Below are 19,644 nucleotides of genomic sequence, written 5' to 3' on the forward strand. Positions count from 1 at the left end.
GGCTTTTGTTCCAACCCCACTTTAAAACACCTGATTCAGATAATGAAGGTCCTGTTGAGCAGCTAATTAGCAGAATCAGTTGTGCTCCATTGGGGCTGGAGCCAAAGCCTGCAGGTGGGTCCTGTAGCTCTCCAAAATGAGAGTTGTCCCTCCCCCCTCCCATCTACAGCTTCATTAGAGTTTATAGGACTAAAACTGCCTAATGCAGTTTGAAGCTTTTGTTCATTAAAGACTAAAAGCCAAATGATTGAGGCTAAAGAACAAGTTATTTCCTCCTACCTTGAGTTTGAACTCGAGCTGGGCACTGTATCCTGTCTTCTCACAGGCAATGGTGATCTGGCCAGCCAGCTCCAGAGTCATGGTGCCATACAGGATGCCTGAGAGAGGGAGGACAGTTACTATACACTACAGTAGAGATGGTGCCCTACAGAGGGAGGATAGTTAGTATACACTACAGTAGAGATGGTGCCCTACAGAGGGAGGATAGTTAGTATACACTACAGTAGAGATGGTGCCCTACAGAGGGAGGATAGTTAGTATACACTACAGTAGAGATGGTGCCCTACAGAGGGAGGATAGTTAGTATACACTACAGTAGAGATGGTGCCCTACAGAGGGAGGATAGTTAGTATACACTACAGTAGAGATGGTGCCCTACAGAGGGAGGATAGTTAGTATACACTACAGTAGAGATGGTGCCCTAGAGGGAGGATAGTTAGTATACACTACAGTAGAGATGGTGCCCTACAGAGGGAGGATAGTTAGTATACACTACAGTAGAGATGGTGCCCTAGAGGGAGGATAGTTAGTATACACTACAGTAGAGATGGTGCCCTACAGAGGGAGGATAGTTAGTATACACTACAGTAGAGATGGTGCCCTAGAGGGAGGATAGTTAGTATACACTACAGTAGAGATGGTGCCCTAGAGGGAGGATAGTTAGTATACACTACAGTAGAGATGGTGCCCTACAGAGGGAGGATAGTTAGTATACACTACAGTAGAGATGGTGCCCTACAGAGGGAGGATAGTTAGTATACACTACAGTAGAGATGGTGCCCTACAGAGGGAGGATAGTTAGTATACACTACAGTAGAGATGGTGCCCTACAGAGGGAGGATAGTTAGTATACACTACAGTAGAGATGGTGCCCTACAGAGGGAGGATAGTTAGTATACACTACAGTAGAGATGGTGCCCTAGAGGGAGGATAGTTAGTATACACTACAGTAGAGATGGTGCCCTACAGAGGGAGGATAGTTAGTATACACTACAGTAGAGATGGTGCCCTACAGAGGGAGGATAGTTAGTATACACTACAGTAGAGATGGTGCCCTACAGAGGGAGGATAGTTAGTATACACTACAGTAGAGATGGTGCCCTAGAGGGAGGATAGTTAGTATACACTACAGTAGAGATGGTGCCCTACAGAGGGAGGATAGTTAGTATACACTACAGTAGAGATGGTGCCCTACAGAGGGAGGATAGTTAGTATACACTACAGTAGAGATGGTGCCCTACAGAGGGAGGACAGTTACTATACACTACAGTAGAGATGGTGCCCTACAGAGGGAGGATAGTTAGTATACACTACAGTAGAGATGGTGCCCTAGAGGGAGGATAGTTAGTATACACTACAGTAGAGATGGTGCCCTACAGAGGGAGGATAGTTAGTATACACTACAGTAGAGATGGTGCCCTAGAGGGAGGATAGTTAGTATACACTACAGTAGAGATGGTACCCTACAGAGGGAGGATAGTTAGTATACACTGCACACTACTGTAGTGTATACTAAGGGTTTATTCCATTTAAATGAATTCCATTCAGGAAGTAAACTGACATTCTGATTCCAATGTTCCCCGTTCCTTTCATATTGACTGATGTGAAATGGTATTGACCCCAACCCTGGTAGTGTGTGAATCAGGACTGATTCAGTTAGTAGTGAAGTATATTTCCAGTCAGTCTGTATGACTAGAGACGTCATGTTGAATCTACTTCCTATGTAGAAGAAAGGGACGTGTAGCTTCAGGGTTGGGCTCAAGGCAGACAATTCAGGAAGTGATTTGAATTTAGAATCCAAAATGTTTAATACTTCTGACATAAACAGCTTCTCCTTTTCAGATTATTAAGAAGTCATTAAAAATAGATGGACTCCTTTTAATTATTGAATTGTAATTTCAGTTTACTTCCTGAATTGACTGACTTCAATTTAGGTGGGCATATATAATTCTAAGGGTATTAATGCAATGTGTGTTGCTTTCACAGTAAGACTCCAGTCAGTAAGAGGTCAGACCTTAATGCAATGTGTGTTGCTTTCACAGTAAGATTCCAGCCAGTAAGAGGTCAGACCTTAATGCAATGTGTGTTGCTTTCACAGTAAGACTCCAGTCAGTAAGAGGTCAGACCTTAATGCAATGTGTGTTGCTTTCACAGTAAGATTCCAGCCAGTAAGAGGTCAGACCTTAATGCAATGTGTGTTGCTTTCACAGTAAGACTCCAGTCAGTAAAAGAGGTCAGACCTTAATGCAATGTGTGTTGCTTTCACAGTAAGACTCCAGTCAGTAAAAGAGGTCAGACCTTAATGCAATGTGTGTTGCTTTCACAGTAAGACTCCAGTCAGTAAAAGAGGTCAGACCTTAATGCAATGTGTGTTGCTTTCACAGTAAGACTCCAGTCAGTAAGAGGTCAGACCTTTGCAGTGGGCGTAGGGCATGTTCATGACGTAGTCTTCTCCTCTGTTGAGAAATGTGAGCCGAGCCTCTCCGTCCAATATGGCCGACAAGGAGTTTCCTGCAAAGAGACACATCGTCATGACAACACCCAGGAAAGGGTGTTAACACAGATAAAACATTTGTTGGGTGCGCCTTTATAATTATAATTATTTTTGTTTTCAGCAGAAATGTGTTACCAAATGTTCACTTCCCACTGTTAACTAGACAGGCCCGACGTATCTATCTATATGCATTTGCTGTTTGGTAGGTGTGTGTGTGTGCATGTGCATGTGTGTGTGTGCATATGTGTGTACATGAGTGTGTGTTGTACCGTAGAACTTGGACTTGGCCAGGATGCTTCCGCTGAGACAGAAGCCGTCCTTCCTGTTACTGACGTAGAACGCTGACACTGGAGGATGATGGGACACCTGACAGGGAGAGAAGGTGATTGGTCTAAGGTCAGGAGGACAGGTACTGGAAGCTAGCCCTGATCGTAGCCAGTCTACCAGAAGATGTCATGTTGTAGAGTCTAGACCTTCTGAGAACCTATCACATTCCTTCTTTCATCCATCCATCAAACAACCCATCCATCCACCAACCTTTCCATCCATCCATCCATCCATCCATCCACCAACCCGTCCATTCATCCATCTACCAACCCATCCATCCATCCACCAACCTGTCAAACTATCTATCTATTCATCCACCAACCCAACCAACCATCCATCCACCAAACAATCCATTCACCAACCCATCCATCCATCCACCAACCCGTCCATCCATCCATCCACCAACCCATCCATCCATCTACCAACCCGTCAAACTATCCATCCACCAGCCCATCCATCCATCCATCCACCAACCCGTTGATCCATCCATCCACCAAACAATCCATTCACCAACCCATCCATCCATCCATCCACCAACCCGTCGATCCATCCATCCATCCACCAACCCAACCATCCATCCACCAAACAATCCCTTCACCAACCCATCCATCCATCCATACGCCAACCCGTCGATCCATCCACCAACCCGTCGATCCATCCATCCACCAACCCAACCATCCATCCACCAAACAATCCATTCACCAACCCATCCATCCATCCATCCACCAACCCGTCCATCCATCCATCCATCCATCCACCAACCCATCCATCCATCTACCAACCCGTCAAACTATCCATCCACCAGCCCATCCATCCATCCATCCACCAACCCGTTGATCCATCCATCCACCAAACAATCCATTCACCAACCCATCCATCCATCCATCCACCAACCCGTCGATCCATCCATCCATCCACCAACCCAACCATCCATCCACCAAACAATCCATTCACCAACCCATCCATCCATCCATACGCCAACCCGTCGATCCATCCACCAACCCGTCGATCCATCCATCCACCAACCCAACCATCCATCCACCAAACAATCCATTCACCAACCCATCCATCCGCCAACCCGTCGATCTATCCACCAACCCGTCGATCCATCATCCATCCATCTACCAACCCGTCAAACTATCCATCCACTATCCATCCATCCATCTACCAACCCGTCCATCCATCCATCCACCAACCCATCCATCCATCTACCAACCCGTCAAACTATCCATCCATCCATCAGCCAACCCGTCGATCCATCCATCCACCAACCCAACCATCCATCCACCAAACAATCCATTCACCAACCCATCCATCCATCCATCCATCCACCAACCTGCCGATCCATCCATCCACCAACCCAACCATCCATCCACCAAACAATCCATTCACCAACCCATCCATCCATCCATTCGTCAACCCGTCGATCCATCCACCAACCCAACCATCCATCCACCAAACAATCCATCCACTCCCCCACACATCCATAATTTACATACTAACTACAACGTGAATCAATTGCTCAAATGTCAGATTAAAAACCCCAATCAGACAATCACATACTAGGGAGCAGTCTCCCCTCCTGGCTCTGTTACCTGTTCAGAAATGTAGAATGTCTTGCTGTTGGTCTTGCTATGGAGCCACATGCAGCGGTAGGTCTCACCGATGATGGGGTTATATGGCTTCTTCAGGCCCTGGTTTTCAGAAGGAGGAAAAACTGAGCTTTAGATACGTCCGCTGAATCCAGAACAGAGTCGTGTTCATTAGGCACCTAACAGAAGAAATGGACTGAAATAGAGGGACTACCAGGTCCTATCCAGTAAGAAACACTTACTTTTCTTTTTTAGAAAAATGTTTTCCACTGTTTTCCTAATGAACATGACCCTGCTGAAACTGTGATTTGAAGTGAATGTTCTAATCACCTGTGGCTTTTTGTAGAATCCAGAGATATACCACTTCACTACCTTCTTCATCCTGTTGTAGGCATTCTCCTCCACAGCTGCCCTGGAAATGATCAACAACAAATCGCAATGAGGACCTAAATCAAGTTAAAGATACATCTTTGAATATTTGTCTGTATCTTTGGCAGGTCTGACTATACTGTCCTACTATATAAGACCTTTGATTGGTCAGCTTGGTAGTACTGTCCCAGCAGGCAATACTAGTTAAAATTACATCATTACAACCGTAGTACTGACTCAGAGAGGAAGTCAGCATGGTAGTAGTACTGACTCAGAGAGGAAGTCAGCATGGTAGCAGTACTGACTCAGAGAGGAAGTCAGCATGGTAGCAGTACTGACTCAGAGAGGAAGTCAGCATGGTAGCAGTACTTACTCAGAGAGGAAGTCAGCATGGTAGTAGTAGTCAGACAGCTTGTCCAGGAAGGAGCGTGGCTCCAGGATGAAGGTGGGCAGGACCACTTTAGACAGGTCCATCCCAGGCCTGACCTGCTTCAGCAGCGTCCAGATCAGAGACTTATTCTCCTCCGACACCGTCTCTGTCTGGGAGGCCTCACCAGCCTGGGACACACACATATAAAGGTTTAGTGATTTACTGAACACACCACACACACTTTCATATTGCAATGAATTCTGGGGTTAGTCCTGACCGGGTCTTGAAGCCGCTTCAACAACTGTAAAGCCAAGATCGTAGCTGTTGCGCCAAGAGATCCACACCTGTTGATGAGGTTGCTATGTGATGGGCTATGTAAGGTCACAGTATTCACATAGGGTTGGAGTATATACCTATATGATACAAGCACATTATGGAGTTGCTCCAACGTGATATTATTCAGTTTGAACAACTCTCCTGTCTGAAAAACTTCATCAGTTATCAATCAGTTCATTATTCACATCATTGCTCTTCCCATTTTAGCATCTGCTGGCTGTATAATTCCAGCTATCGAAAATGACAATTCTAATTCACCACAGAACAGCTGGGAGGGATTTCACGCAGGCAGGCATACAAGCCCAAACCCCCCCCTTTCAAATATAATGTCTTCATGCCCTGCCCGTGGCACTTGGCTAAGGCTATATTAATAGTGCTGAAGATGTCAGAATCATGAACAAACTATTTACGAATCTCCATCAAACCTCTGAAGACTTGTTGTAAGTCCAATCCTAATGCAGTGCGGTTTTGTCACGTATATCATTCTACATACTGCAGCAGAACTGTGGCAGAAGAGATGCACGTCCTGATTACTTGTCTATTGCAATTTAGGTTCCAACGTGTCAAAATAAAAGAGGTTAGACAATGGGACATAAGACAGAGATAGAGGGTTAGAGAGAGATCACAGACAGGCTGATTTAAGGGCTGTCTGAGGCTTCACTCTGATGACTGCTGCCCACACACACCACTCTTGATGGACACCTCGACTCTGCTCCTTTCACTTCTCGTTCAAAAAGTGTGGCGGCAGCTAGCCTAGCGGTTAAGACTGTTGGGCCAGTAACTGAAATGTCTCTGGTTCGAATCCTCAAGCTGGCAAGGTAGAAAAATCTGCCGTTCTGCCCTTGAGCAAGGCAGTTAACCCCCAACAACATCTGCTCCCCGGGCGCCGATGATGTCGATTAAGGCAGCCCCCCACACCTCTCTGATTCAGAATTCATTCAGTTCCCAGTATCATCTAACTCTTCCTCATCTTAAACGAAGGTTGTTCCCACTGTGTTCAAGGAAATGCCACTTATTTTCTCTTAAGAATATTCTCTGAGGTCTTAAATCTTAAAAAATATCAAATCAAGCTGATTCTCTTCAATGTTACTGAGTCAAACTTTCCTTGGGGGAAAATTCTCACATCGCTTGTCCAATCAGATGCATTTATACAGAGTAAGCTGGGCTCAGTCCCCCTGACCAATGAGAGCCAGCGGTACTGACTACGATCATCATCATTCCTCACCTCTCCCAGCTCCTCGTGGGACTGTTCCAGGTACGGAGTCTCCCGCAGGGCCTCGTTGGGGTCAAGGTCAATGTAGGAGTCATCCTGACGTTCCGACGTGTCACTGTCACTCTCCTCGCTCTTCCCCAGACCCTCCACGTCTGACTCCTCGTGGTCCTGCTCCCCCTCCCGGTCCGACTTGTCTGAGTACAGGTCAGGGTCCTTGAACTGGTCACTGTCGTTGAACCTAGCGGGAATAACAAGGAGGATGGATTCAAAGGACAGTTCACACTAAACACTTTTTCTGCAAAACACAATCATCACAGTTTTTGCATCTAGAAAACCTGACTGCTGCTGAAATGCAAAACAAGATTGGTATTGTACTAACAGTGGACTAATGAACAAAATAGTGAAAGATAACTTGCCATTACCAATAGCCCAGTGCATGAATACAGAGCTCCTCATGCCTTACTGCATAAAGGTCTTTTTGAGCAATCCCTGCAGAGTTGATAAAAGCACAGAAATTCTCCACAGCAGCCAAATCCCACAGTACAACACAGATCCTTTGAAAGTTCAAAGCCTCAAGAAGACAGTGCTCTCCTCTCGAAAAGGAGAACACATGCAATCTTTATAAACTACAATCAACTCCGATGCATTCACAGATAACAGATACAACCGGTCAGACAACCAGTCGTCTCAGGGGAAATGTATCCTCACAAAGCACATGGAAATAGACCACAAGAGCTCAAACAGACTGCAGACGAGAGTAGAATAAAGACTTGCTGCTCCACTTAGACACACAGAGAGATGGGTTCAGGCCAGGCTTGTAACAGCTCCACATTCAAATAGACAACTAATCATGGTCTTCAGTCTGAACTGAGTCATGGGTGTTGCTGCAGAGGCTGGAAGCAGAGCTTGCATACCCAGTAGCTCTCCAGAGGACTTTTCACACTACTGAGCTGTAGCGCGCTGGCCTGGTTACACATCAAACATAGTTGAACCCTGCTGAGGAGGACAGTTTGGTTTTAAAACATCTGATCTAAAAGAAAAATAAACGCACACATATTAAGACGAGGTGCTGGCTAGCAGAGTAGGAAACTTGAAAATAAAAGACAGCCAGCTCAGTTTGACGAGGGTTGTCAGAATAGAGTTGGAGAGCCGTGGCTGGGCTAGAGCGGAGAGACCGTACTGTAGGCTGGGCTAGAGCGGAGAGACCGTACTGTAGGCTGGGCTAGAGCGGAGAGACCGTACTGTAGGCTGGGCTAGAGCGGAGAGACCGTACTGTAGGCTGGGCTAGAGCAGAGAGACCGTACTGTAGACTGGGCTAGAGCAGAGAGACCGTACTGTAGGCTGGGTTAGAGCAGAGAGACCGTACTATAGGCTGGGCTAGAGCAGAGAGACCATACTGTAGACTGGGCTAGAGCAGAGAGACCGTACTGTAGGCTGGGTTAGAGCAGAGAGACCGTACTGTAGACTGGCAGACTCACTGGAAACCCTGCATGTTGTGGGCTCTCAGCAGGCTGTAGAAGTTAATTTGGGAGCTCTCCCCAGCTGTGCTGGCCAGCTCCTCCTTGCCCTCGCGGATCATGGTCCGCTTCAGGAGGCCGGAGCACTTCAGAGCCAGCTCCAGAGCATCCATCCAACAACGGCCTGGTGGAGAGGAGACAGGGGAGTTGACAGGCTACACTAGAGTCCTACACACATACAGATAACCACACACACATGGAAGAACACACATACAGATAACCACACACACATGGAAGAACACACATACAGATAACCACACACACATGGAAGAACAGGATACACATACAGATAACCACACACACATGGAAGAACACGCATACAGATAACACACACACATGGAAGAACAGGATACACATACAGATAACCACACACACATGGAAGAACACACATACAGATAACACACACACATGGAAGAACACGCATACAGATAACCACACACACATGGAAGAACACGCATACAGATAACCACACACACATGGAAGAACACGCATACTGATAACCACACACACATGGAAGAACACGCATACAGATAACCACACACACATGGAAGAACAGGATACACATACAGATAACCACACACACATGGAAGAACACACATACAGATAACCACACACACATGGAAGAACACGCATACTGATAACCACACACACATGGAAGAACAGGATACACATACAGATAACCACACACACATGGAAGAACACACATACAGATAACCACACACACATGGAAGAACACGCATACTGATAACCACACACACATGGAAGAACAGGATACACATACAGATAACCACACACACATGGAAGAACACGCATACTGATAACCACACACACATGGAAGAACACGCATACAGATAACCACACACACATGGAAGAACAGGATACACATACAGATAACCACACACACATGGAAGAACAGGAAACACTTGCATGCGCGCACACGCACGCGCACACACACACACACACACACACACACACACACACACACACACACACACCACAGATTGCAGACACTAAAGCATTCAATCACTGGTGGGAAAAAACTATATTGAACAAATTTGAAAACACATCAGCGTCCTGTCTCTTACCGTCTGACTCAGAGGTGGCGCGGAAGATGAGGTGGCTGCCGGGTAATGGCTGTGTGATGGAACCCACCGTCTCTCCTTTAGGACCCTGACACGCGGAGAGAGAGAGGAGGGGGGAGAGGAGGAGGGGCGGGGAGAGAGAGAGAGAGAGAGAGAGGAGAGGGGGGAGAGAGAGAGGATGAGGGGAGAGAGAGAGAGAGGATGAGGGGAGAGAGAGAGAGAGAGGATGAGGGGGGGAGAGAGAGAGGATGAGGGGGGAGAGAGAGAGGATGAGGGGGGAGAGAGAGAGGATGAGGGGGGAGAGAGAGAGAGAGAGAGAGGAGGAGGAGGAGGGGGGAGAGAGAGAGAGGAGGGGGAAGAGAGAGAGGATGAGGGGGGAGAGAGAGAAGATGAGGGGGAAGAGAGAGAGGATGAGGGGGGAGAGAGAGAGGATGAGGGGGGAGAGAGAGAGAGGAGGAGGAGGAGGGGGGAGAGAGAGAGAGGAGGGGGGAGAGAGAGGATGAGGGGGGAGAGAGAGAGAGAGAGAGAGAGAGAGGAGGAGGGGCGGGGAGAGAGAGAGAGAGGAGGGGGGAGAGAGAGAGGATGAGGGGGGAGAGAGAGAGGATGAGGGGGAGAGAGAGAGAGAGAGAGAGAGAGAGAGAGAGAGAGAGAGAGAGAGAGGATGAGGGGGGAGAGAGAGAGAGAGAGAGAGAGAGAGGATGAGGGGGGAGAGAGAGAGAGAGAGAGAGAGAGAGAGAGAGGAGGAGGAGGAGGAGGAGGAGGAGGGGGGGGAGAGAGAGAGAGAGAGGAGGAGGAGGGGAGAGAGAGCGAGGGTTTGGCAAACATCACTCTGGAACCTTATATTACCACTATGGCACTGACAGCTATCACCAAGCCAAAGCCGGTCTCTCCGCTCTGCTCTGGGAAGGTGTGTGTGTGTGTGTGTGTGTGTAGCTGAACATGACTCCTCACATTCCCCTAGGGTGAAAGAATGGGTCCTGTTGGCAAGTCCCTTTGACAACACTGATGTCCAGTTTGGCCGTCCAATAGGGAGGGTGCTTTGTTTAACAATCCCTTTATTGATTGGTTGGAGGGTCATTCATATGGCGTGCATGCATCCTAATGGCACCATACTCTGGTTGTTATTATGTAAATATTCTGTAAGTAAGCATTTCACGTTAAGGTCAACACCTGTTGTATTCGGCGCATGTGACAAATAAAATATGATTTGATATTCCTATTAAGTGCATTACTTTTGACTAGGGCCCATTGATGCCATATGGGATAAACCCATAGTCCATTTTACAGTGGTAAGGTCGTGCGTACTAAAGACAAAAGGTTTAGGGCAGGGTTCCCCAACTGGGGCCAGCAGGTGGTTTTATTTGGCCTCCCAAACATTTTTGAAAAAAAAAAGAGATATTCTTTATTGTTGGACATAAAATAATTGTAATCTCCAATTGATTTTTAATTAGGAAATCTGTTCTCAAGTATAAAATAGAGATGTGATCGTAAGCAAATGTAAGCAAGGTTGGAAATGATGATGTTTTAGTTAAATATTATATCTGTTTGGGCTTCTTGCGGTCAATTTGCAGTCTACTAGTTATTAGTAATTATGTTCCGACCCCCCGACCAGTCGCTCAACAATAATCAAAGCATCCCAGGGCTGAATCTAGTGGATGATCCCTGGTTGAGGGGGTATCGTTACACTGTCACTACTACCCTCACTACATATTGGTAGATGAAACAGTGCTGTCACTCTCACTGAGATTTACACTGTGACAATTTCACACAGAGATGAACCTAATGTGATAAAGCAGGTAAAACATTCAGCGATTATGATTTGAAATGTGAAGAACCTTCAGCTAGACTATTTAAATGTTAATTGTGTGCATCATTATGTTAACATTCTTATTGACAGGGGAGGAAAAGTGGGAAAAATTCAACGTTGAATGGTATTTAATTGAAATGAAAGAAGCAGAACTTTGACCCGGATGTGAAGGATGGAGCACGTCTGGCTAATCAAAAGGTTTTATCTTGTGGTAATTGAATAGTCTTGAGCACCAGTCTCTTTAGTTAACCTTGCACTCCTTGTCATTGCCAAAGACATCGGCCTTTCGTCAATATCAACATTCAATATGAGCTGGATTTACAGCAGAGGTGCTCATAGACGGGTTAGTTGACAACGTCACAAAAACAATGTGCACGCTTCAATGGGGCAGAAGTCTGTGAGATGTTGAGATTCTGGAAGGTCAAATAGCGAGCTACAATGACAATAAGCTGCCATGTGGGGAATTGTAACTGGCTCGTTTCAGCTTATTTCTTGATATCATATCTTGTTTTGAGGTGTTTCGACTGATTTCATGGCAATGCTAATAAGGCACAAATATACTATCTAGCTAAACAACAACTTTAACAATATATATGAGAGACAAGTGCTCGTTATGCAAATGTATTTGTTCTCAATAAACACTGGAGCTGAAACATAGTTAACATGTGGTCAACAATCTAATCCAACCTGTCTGTTTGCCCCATAGTTGTGCAGGCGACACTTTTGTTTCTAAACACCCAACCCCTCTTATTCGTGGTTGGAAATAACATTAACATTTTCCATGAAAACATGTGGAGCCTCGAAAATAGAATATGAATTTATAACAAAGTCAAAAACAAACATTTAGCTGTTAGCTAGACAAGTTGTTGTACTAAGAAGTTTTGTGGTTAGAATTGCAGTATGTATTTAGTTATAGAATTTAGATGTGAGCCAGCAACTTTTGAAAGACTGGTTTTGTTTGGACAAACAAAACACGGTTGCTTAGCAACAGGATGCAAACAGGATACAAACTCGGCAACAGGATACAAACTCGGGTAGCTGTAAAAGGGATGGAATCAGGATAGAGAGAAAATGATTGAATGTTCACAAGTGAAGATGGCAGAAAGGCCATGGAGTAGGGAGTGGATTAGCTAAAGAGAGCGGTACTCAGGTTAGTCATTTAATGTCTGAACAAAAATGGACTTAGGCAGTATTATACCAGAGTATTATACCAGTGTGCAGACAGATTTATGTTTTTGTTCTACATTATCCTGTCTGATCCAGCATTTGGGACAAGGGGCTTTTACAGATGTGCTCATACCACTCCATTAAATGAAATGATGTCTCCCTTACCTAAAGGCCATTGTGCAGGTCTGACTAGAAACTCTATCGCTCTCCATCTTATCATCATTATTATCTGAAGTTGTGGAAGCCATCGCCCAACAGATCACCTTGAATTAGTTGTTGTTGTTTTTAAAAGAGACTTTGAGACGCTGTTCTAATGAAAAGCTCTATATAAAATAAATTTACTATTTGTATTACCTTGACTGCCCAGATGGACTGCTCCAGCGGGTGGAAGAGTTTGAAACAGAAGCCGTCCTTCTTTGAGGGTCTCTCGATGAGCTCGCAGGCGTTGAGCAGCACCGTGCCCACCCACTGGCCGTTCTTATGGGTCTTGTAGATGAGAAGAACCCCCGGCTTCAGCACACACCACAGCTTGGTCCAGCTCTTCAGAGTACCCCGGATCTGAGGAGCAGACACGTGGCCAAACACACACACTCAGACATAAAATACACCAAATATCATCATGTCTAATAAACTATGTTCAAATATATATTTATTTTGTTGGAAACTTCTATCAACAAGTGCACTTGTGAAAATTCTAGAGAAACTTCAATAGATAATAGCAGATTCTTATGGCTTTATAGTTTGTTGCATGTAAAGTAATATTCAAGTAATTGCAGCACATGGCCCACGTTGTGTACAGTCCAGAAACAAGAAGCAGGGCAAGTCGAACCTTGAGCCAGTCAGCCATGACAATAACAGAGGGGTCTGTGATGGTGCTGAGGAGCTCCTTGGTGGCTCTCTTCTTCTCCTCACGGTAGTTCTTCTTCTGTACCTGCAGGGGCCACACACAAACATCACGCTACAGTGTTTCCCCTAGCTGTACCTGCAGGGGCCACACACAAACATCATGCTACAGTGTTTCCCCTAGCTGTACCTGCAGGGGCCACACACAAACATCATGCTACAGTGTTTCCCCTAGCTGTACCTGCAGGGGCCACACACAAACATCACGCTACAGTGTTTCCCCTTGCTGTACCTGCAGGGGCCACACACAAACATCACGCTACAGTGTTTCCCCTAGCTGTACCTGCAGGGGCCACACACAAACATCATGCTACAGTGTTTCCCCTAATGTCTAGAGTCCTGTCCAGGGGTTGTACTTCTACATCAAGCTGCCTCACGCAACAGAAACAGGGCCGTTCTGACAAGCTACTTACTATAAGATCATCCTTAGGCTGGTCTCTGCTGTAAGTCTCCCTACTTACCTTGAGCGACTCCTTCTTGGTGAGCTTGTTACCGGACGACGAGACATCCTTGTCAGAGCCATTGTAGAGCTTGGACTCTGACTGTGGAGACATGGAGGAGGACGTGAGCGTATAGTCAGCTGGGAATGGCTCACTAGTGCCCTTCTAACCTGAGAGAAACAGTTTCCATCTGGTGACACTAGGACAGAAGTGTTACTGTATTACTGGATGTGATGAGCATGTGGGGAGCTGTCTGGCCCAAACTGGGGATCTGTCTGGTCCAAACTGGGGAGCTGTCTGGTCCAAACTGGGGAGCTGTCTGGCCCAAACTGGGGATCTGTCTGGCCCAAACTGGGGATCTGTCTGGCCCAAACTGGGGATCTGTCTGGCCCAAACTGGGGAGCTGTCTGGCTCAAAATGAGGTGGGTGGGTGCTACACATTGGCGGTTGGATGAGGTGAATTACCCCTCTTACTATGTAAAGCACTTTGAGTCCCTGGGAAATCATTATTCCCATCCAATAGACTGCTGTATTAGAGTTGTCTGGGCGCCACTCAAACTTTAGCACCAGTCAGATTGATTTACCCGATCATACTAGGTACACACACACTCATCTGGTGTCTGGAGGCACACTTGGCGTTTTTGGCTTCTGAAGTGAATGTCAATAAAGGAGCCTTGAGAGTATCCTGACACCTGGAAGACAACAACAGGCCTCCGATACCACCATGATAACAGCCCCCAATGGAAGTCCTGCAATAGTAATAGCAGCCTCAGTTGAGGCTACCACGAACAACGCTGTGGGACTGGAGTAAAGAGGAGAGGAGAGGACTGGAGTAAAGAGGAGAGGAGGACTGGAGTAAAGAGGAGAGGAGAGGACTGGAGTAAAGAGGAGAGGAGAGGACTGGAGTAAAGAGGAGAGGAGAGGACTGGAGTAAAGAGGAGAGGAGAGGACTGGAGTAAAGAGGAGAGGAGAGGACTGGAGTAAAGAGGAGAGGAGAGGACTGGAGTAACGAGGAGAGGAGAGGACTGGAGTAAAGAGGAGAGGAGAGGACTGGAGTAAAGAGGAGAGGAGAGGACTGGAGTAAAGAGGAGAGGAGAGGACTGGAGTTAAAGAGGAGAGGAGAGGACTGGCGTAAAGAGGAGAGGAGAGGACTGGAGTAAAGAGGAGAGGAGAGGACTGGAGTAAAGAGGAGAGGAGAGGACTGGAGTAAAGAGGAGAGGAGAGGACTGGAGTAAAGAGGAGAGGAGAGGACTGGAGTAAGAGGAGAGGAGAGGACTGGAGTAAAGAGGAGAGGAGAGGACTGGGAGTAAAGAGGAGAGGAGAGGACTGGAGTAAAGAGGAGAGGAGAGGACTGGAGTAAAGAGGAGAGGAGAGGACTGGAGTAAAGAGGAGAGGAGAGGACTGGAGTAAAGAGGAGAGGAGAGGACTGGAGTAAAGAGGAGAGGAGAGGACTGGAGGGAGTAAAGAGGAGAGGAGAGGACTGGAGTAAAGAGGAGAGGAGAGGACTGGAGTAAGAGGAGAGGAGAGGACTGGAGTAAAGAGGAGAGGAGAGGACTGGAGTAAAGAGGAGAGGAGAGGACTGGAGTAAAGAGGAGAGGAGAGGACTGGAGTAAAGAGGAGAGGAGAGGACTGGAGTAAAGAGGAGAGGAGAGGACTGGAGTAAAGAGGAGAGGAGAGGACTGGAGGTAAAGAGGAGAGGAGAGGACTGGAGTAAAGAGGAGAGGAGAGGACTGGTATTTATGTATATATTTATGCTGTCCCTGTTTTATTATTGGAAAACAGAACAGCCGCTGCCTATTGAACAAATATACCATTGAAGTGTGGTTCAAATCCAGCCCACTGCTATTTCAGGACACTCTCCTCTCTTCTCTCTCCTATTCAGTAGAATCCACCAACCAGGATTTCTATAAAACCTTGGATGTTTGGGAAAGTAACCAGAATTTTGCAACCCTAGGCCTTAGTTCTCATTGGAAGTTGAACAGTGGGTTCTGTTGAGAGGCCTGGAATGGTTGGGTTTCTGTTTTTGATGATGGTTTGATGTACATGTGATTAATAATGAATGAAGCTCACAGCCGTGGCGAGGTTGAAATTGTTGGCTTGTTCTTTTACAGTAACTCCCTTACTCTCTGGTCTCATTAGGACTATGTCTTACACACTGAAATGGGTTTCATCAGCACCCTCCCTTCCTACTCTCCTCTCAACTCCTACTTGCTCATAAAGAGTTGATGGTAAAGCATGAGGCTTTAATGGTTGGGGACTTTGGCCAAAGAAATAAACTCGATTTCAAAGGTTTCTGCTTCAGAGTGAGTGGATGGGTTGTTTTCTGTCCTTGTACATCCTGTAAAGAGAGAAAGGAGAAAGAGCTGTGAGAGGAGAGGTCTGGGGTGTATTTTTGGACCGTACCTTGCTCTTGGATATGGAGTGAGACGAGTCCTCTTTCGGAGGCAGGGAATCTTCTTTCCCCCGATCGAAACCTGAAAAGAGAGAAACCAATCAGCCCAAACGCCCTCCATGTGTCCCTGAGGCACTGAAATGGTGTAGGGTGAAGTTGCCCCTAGACGCTGATCTTGGGTCAGTTTTGCATTTTCCCCACTAATGGTTAAGGTTCGGATTGGTGAAGGGGAAACTAGGCGAAACTTTACCCCAGAGCCACCTTCCGTCAGCAAGGTCAGACTAAATGGAGAGTACTTTCTAGCAAGCCAACCACAGCTGAGCTCCTCCTTTAAAGTGGCTGTTGTGAGAGAACAGCAGCAGTCCCCTGTGTACAGGCCCTGCTCTTTACCAGAAGGCTCCAGGCCCTCTGAATATTTAATGGCCAGTGCCTCCATCCTCACAGCCCATTTTGTAATGAGCGCAGAGTCAGGAAGGACAGACACAGAGGCACACAGTTATAGACTGATAATATCATTTGGATTAGTGATGTGGGACAAAATGTATAGTTACATATCACAATATTATTTTGGATGATACATCAACATTTGACTCAAAGTAGCGCTACTACTTTGAAAAATATTTTTTTTTCATCCTATAGCTTGTTCTCCATCTTCTTTTGAAATAGTGAGCCAACATGTTTTCAGTACTTTCATTTCCCTGACCAACCTGACCAAACTCCTTTTCTCATGCTCTCTCTTGTTTCTGCAGCAGACATAAGGTGAGAAACATGTTTGGAATATCAAATCGATGGAAAATCACAGTATCGAATCACACTACATATAAAATCACAATACATGTACACTACCGGTCAAAAGTTTTAGAACACCTACTCATTCAAGGGTTTTTCTTAGTAAAGAATCAAAACTATGAAATAACACATATGGAATCATGTAGTAAACAAAAAATGGTTAAACAAATCAAAATATATTATATTTTTGAGATTCTTCAAATAGCCACACTCTTGGCATTCTCTCAACCAGCTTCACCTGGAATGCTTTTCCAACAGTCTTGGAGGAATTCCCACATATGCTGAGCACTAATCCGACTAATCCCAAACCATCTCAATTTGGTTGAGGTCGGGGGATTGTGGAGGCCAGGTCATCTGATACAGCCCTCCATCACTCTCCTTCTTGGTAAAATTGCCCTTAACCAGCCTGAAGGTGTGTTGAGTCATTGTCCTGTTGAAAAACAAATGATAGTCCCACTATGCGCAAACCAGATGGGATGGCGTATCCCCACACCATAACACCTCCTCCTTAATGCTTTACGTTGGGAAATTCACATGCAGAGATCATCCATTGATCCACACTGAATCTCACAGACACAGCGGTTGGAACCAAAAATCTCCAATTTGGACTCATCAGACCAAAGGACAAATTTCCACAGGTCTAATGTCCATTGCTCGTGTTTCTTGGCCCAAGCAAGTCTCTTCTTATTATTGGTGTCCTTTAGTAGTGGTGTCTTTGCAGCAATTCGATCATGAATGCCTGATTCACACAGTCTCCTCTGAACAGTTGATGTTGAGATGTGTCTGTTACATTTATTTGGGGTGCAATTTCTTAGACTGGTAACTCTAATGAACTTATCCTCTGCAGCAGAGGTAACTCTGTGTCGATCATTCCTATGGTGGTCCTCATGAGAGCCAGTTTCATCATAGCGCTTGATGGTTTTTGAGACTGCACTTGAAGAAACTGACAAAGTTCTTGAAATTTCCCATATTAACTGACCTTCATATCTTAAAGTAATGCTGGACTGTCATTTCTCTTCGCTTATTTGAGCTGTTCTTGCCATAATATGGACTTGGTCTTATAGCAAATAGGGCTATCTTCTGTATACCCCCCTACCTTGTCACAACTGATTGGCACAAACACATTAAAAAGGAAATACATTACACAAATGATATTTTAAGAAGGCACACCTGTTAATTGAAATGCATTCCAGGTGATTACCTCATGAAACTGGTTGAGAGAATGCCAAGAGTATGCAAAGCTGTCATCAAGGCAAAGGGTGGCTACTTTGAAGAATCTCAAACAAATCAAAATACATGTTATATTTAACACTGTTTTGGTTACCACATGATTCCATATGTGTTATTTCATAGTTTTGATGTCCTCACTATTACTCTACGATGTAGAAAACAATAAAATAAAGAAAAACCCTTGAATAAGTAGGTGTTCTCGAACCTTTGACCAGTAGTGTATTTGCACATAAGTATCAAATCAAATGCACCAAATACAATTAGTGTAGACTTTATAGTGAAATACTTGCTTACGAACCTTTCCCGAAGATGCAGAGTTAAAAAATTATAACAATAAAGAAATACACACGAATGGAGCTACACACAGGGAGTACCAGATCAATGTGGAGTTATACACAGGGAGTACCAGATCAATGTGGAGTTATACACAGGGAGTACCAGATCAATGTGGAGTTATACACAGGGAGTACCAGATCAATGTGGAGTTATACACAGGGAGTACCAGATCAATGTGGAGTTATATACAGGGAGTACCAGATCAATGTGGAGTTATACACAGGGAGTACCAGATCAATGTGGAGTTATATACAGGGAGTACCAGATCAATGTGGAGTTATACACAGGGAGTACCAGATCAATGTGGAGTTATACACAGGGAGTACCAGATCAATGTGGAGTTATATACAGGGAGTACCAGATCAATGAGGAGTTATACACAGGGAGTACCAGTACCAGATCAATGTGGAGTTATACACAGGGAGTACCAGATCAATGTGGAGTTATACACAGGGAGTACCAGATCAATGTGGAGTTATATACAGGGAGTACCAGATCAATGTGGAGTTATACACAGGGAGTACCAGATCAATGTGGAGTTATATACAGGGAGTACCAGATCAATGTGGAGTTATATACAGGGAGTACCAGATCAATGTGGAGTTATATACAGGGAGTACCAGATCAATGAGGAGTTATACACAGGGAGTACCAGATCAATGTGGAGTTATATACAGGGAGTACCAGATCAATGAGGAGTTATATACAGGGAGTACCAGATCAATGAGGAGTTATATACAGGGAGTACCAGATCAATGTGGAGTTATATACAGGGAGTACCAGATCAATGTGGAGTTATATACAGGGAGTACCAGATCAATGAGGAGTTATATACAGGGAGTACCAGATCAATGTGGAGTTATATACAGGGAGTACCAGATCAATGTGGAGTTATACACAGGGAGTACCAGATCAATGTGGAGTTATACACAGGGAGTACCAGATCAATGAGGAGTTATATACAGGGAGTACCAGATCAATGTGGAGTTATATACAGGGAG

The 19,644-nt window shown here is 45.5% G+C and overlaps 1 protein-coding gene across 7 annotated transcripts in view; it reads right to left on the bottom strand.

Annotated features, from left to right (window-relative positions):
• The window catches only part of LOC109878700 (oxysterol-binding protein-related protein 8-like), a 152,917-nt gene that overhangs the window by 15,751 nt on the left and 117,522 nt on the right, over nt 1–19,644 (bottom strand). For all 7 annotated transcript variants that reach the window (XM_031821435.1, XM_031821433.1, XM_031821434.1 and 4 more), the window contains 13 exons: nt 16,300–16,370; nt 13,918–13,998; nt 13,383–13,484; nt 12,908–13,111; nt 9,583–9,667; nt 8,459–8,621; nt 6,993–7,218; nt 5,435–5,619; nt 5,023–5,104; nt 4,696–4,794; nt 3,043–3,139; nt 2,692–2,790; nt 280–377 (listed from right to left, as the gene is read on the bottom strand). In XM_031821435.1, coding sequence (XP_031677295.1) covers nt 280–377; nt 2,692–2,790; nt 3,043–3,139; nt 4,696–4,794; nt 5,023–5,104; nt 5,435–5,619; nt 6,993–7,218; nt 8,459–8,621; nt 9,583–9,667; nt 12,908–13,111; nt 13,383–13,484; nt 13,918–13,998; nt 16,300–16,370 — 1,592 coding nt within the window. The remainder of the gene's footprint in view (nt 1–279; nt 378–2,691; nt 2,791–3,042; nt 3,140–4,695; nt 4,795–5,022; nt 5,105–5,434; nt 5,620–6,992; nt 7,219–8,458; nt 8,622–9,582; nt 9,668–12,907; nt 13,112–13,382; nt 13,485–13,917; nt 13,999–16,299; nt 16,371–19,644) is intronic.

The sequence above is a fragment of the Oncorhynchus kisutch genome, unplaced genomic scaffold (genome assembly GCF_002021735.2).
Source record: "Oncorhynchus kisutch isolate 150728-3 unplaced genomic scaffold, Okis_V2 scaffold3975, whole genome shotgun sequence".
NCBI lineage: Eukaryota > Metazoa > Chordata > Actinopteri > Salmoniformes > Salmonidae > Oncorhynchus > Oncorhynchus kisutch.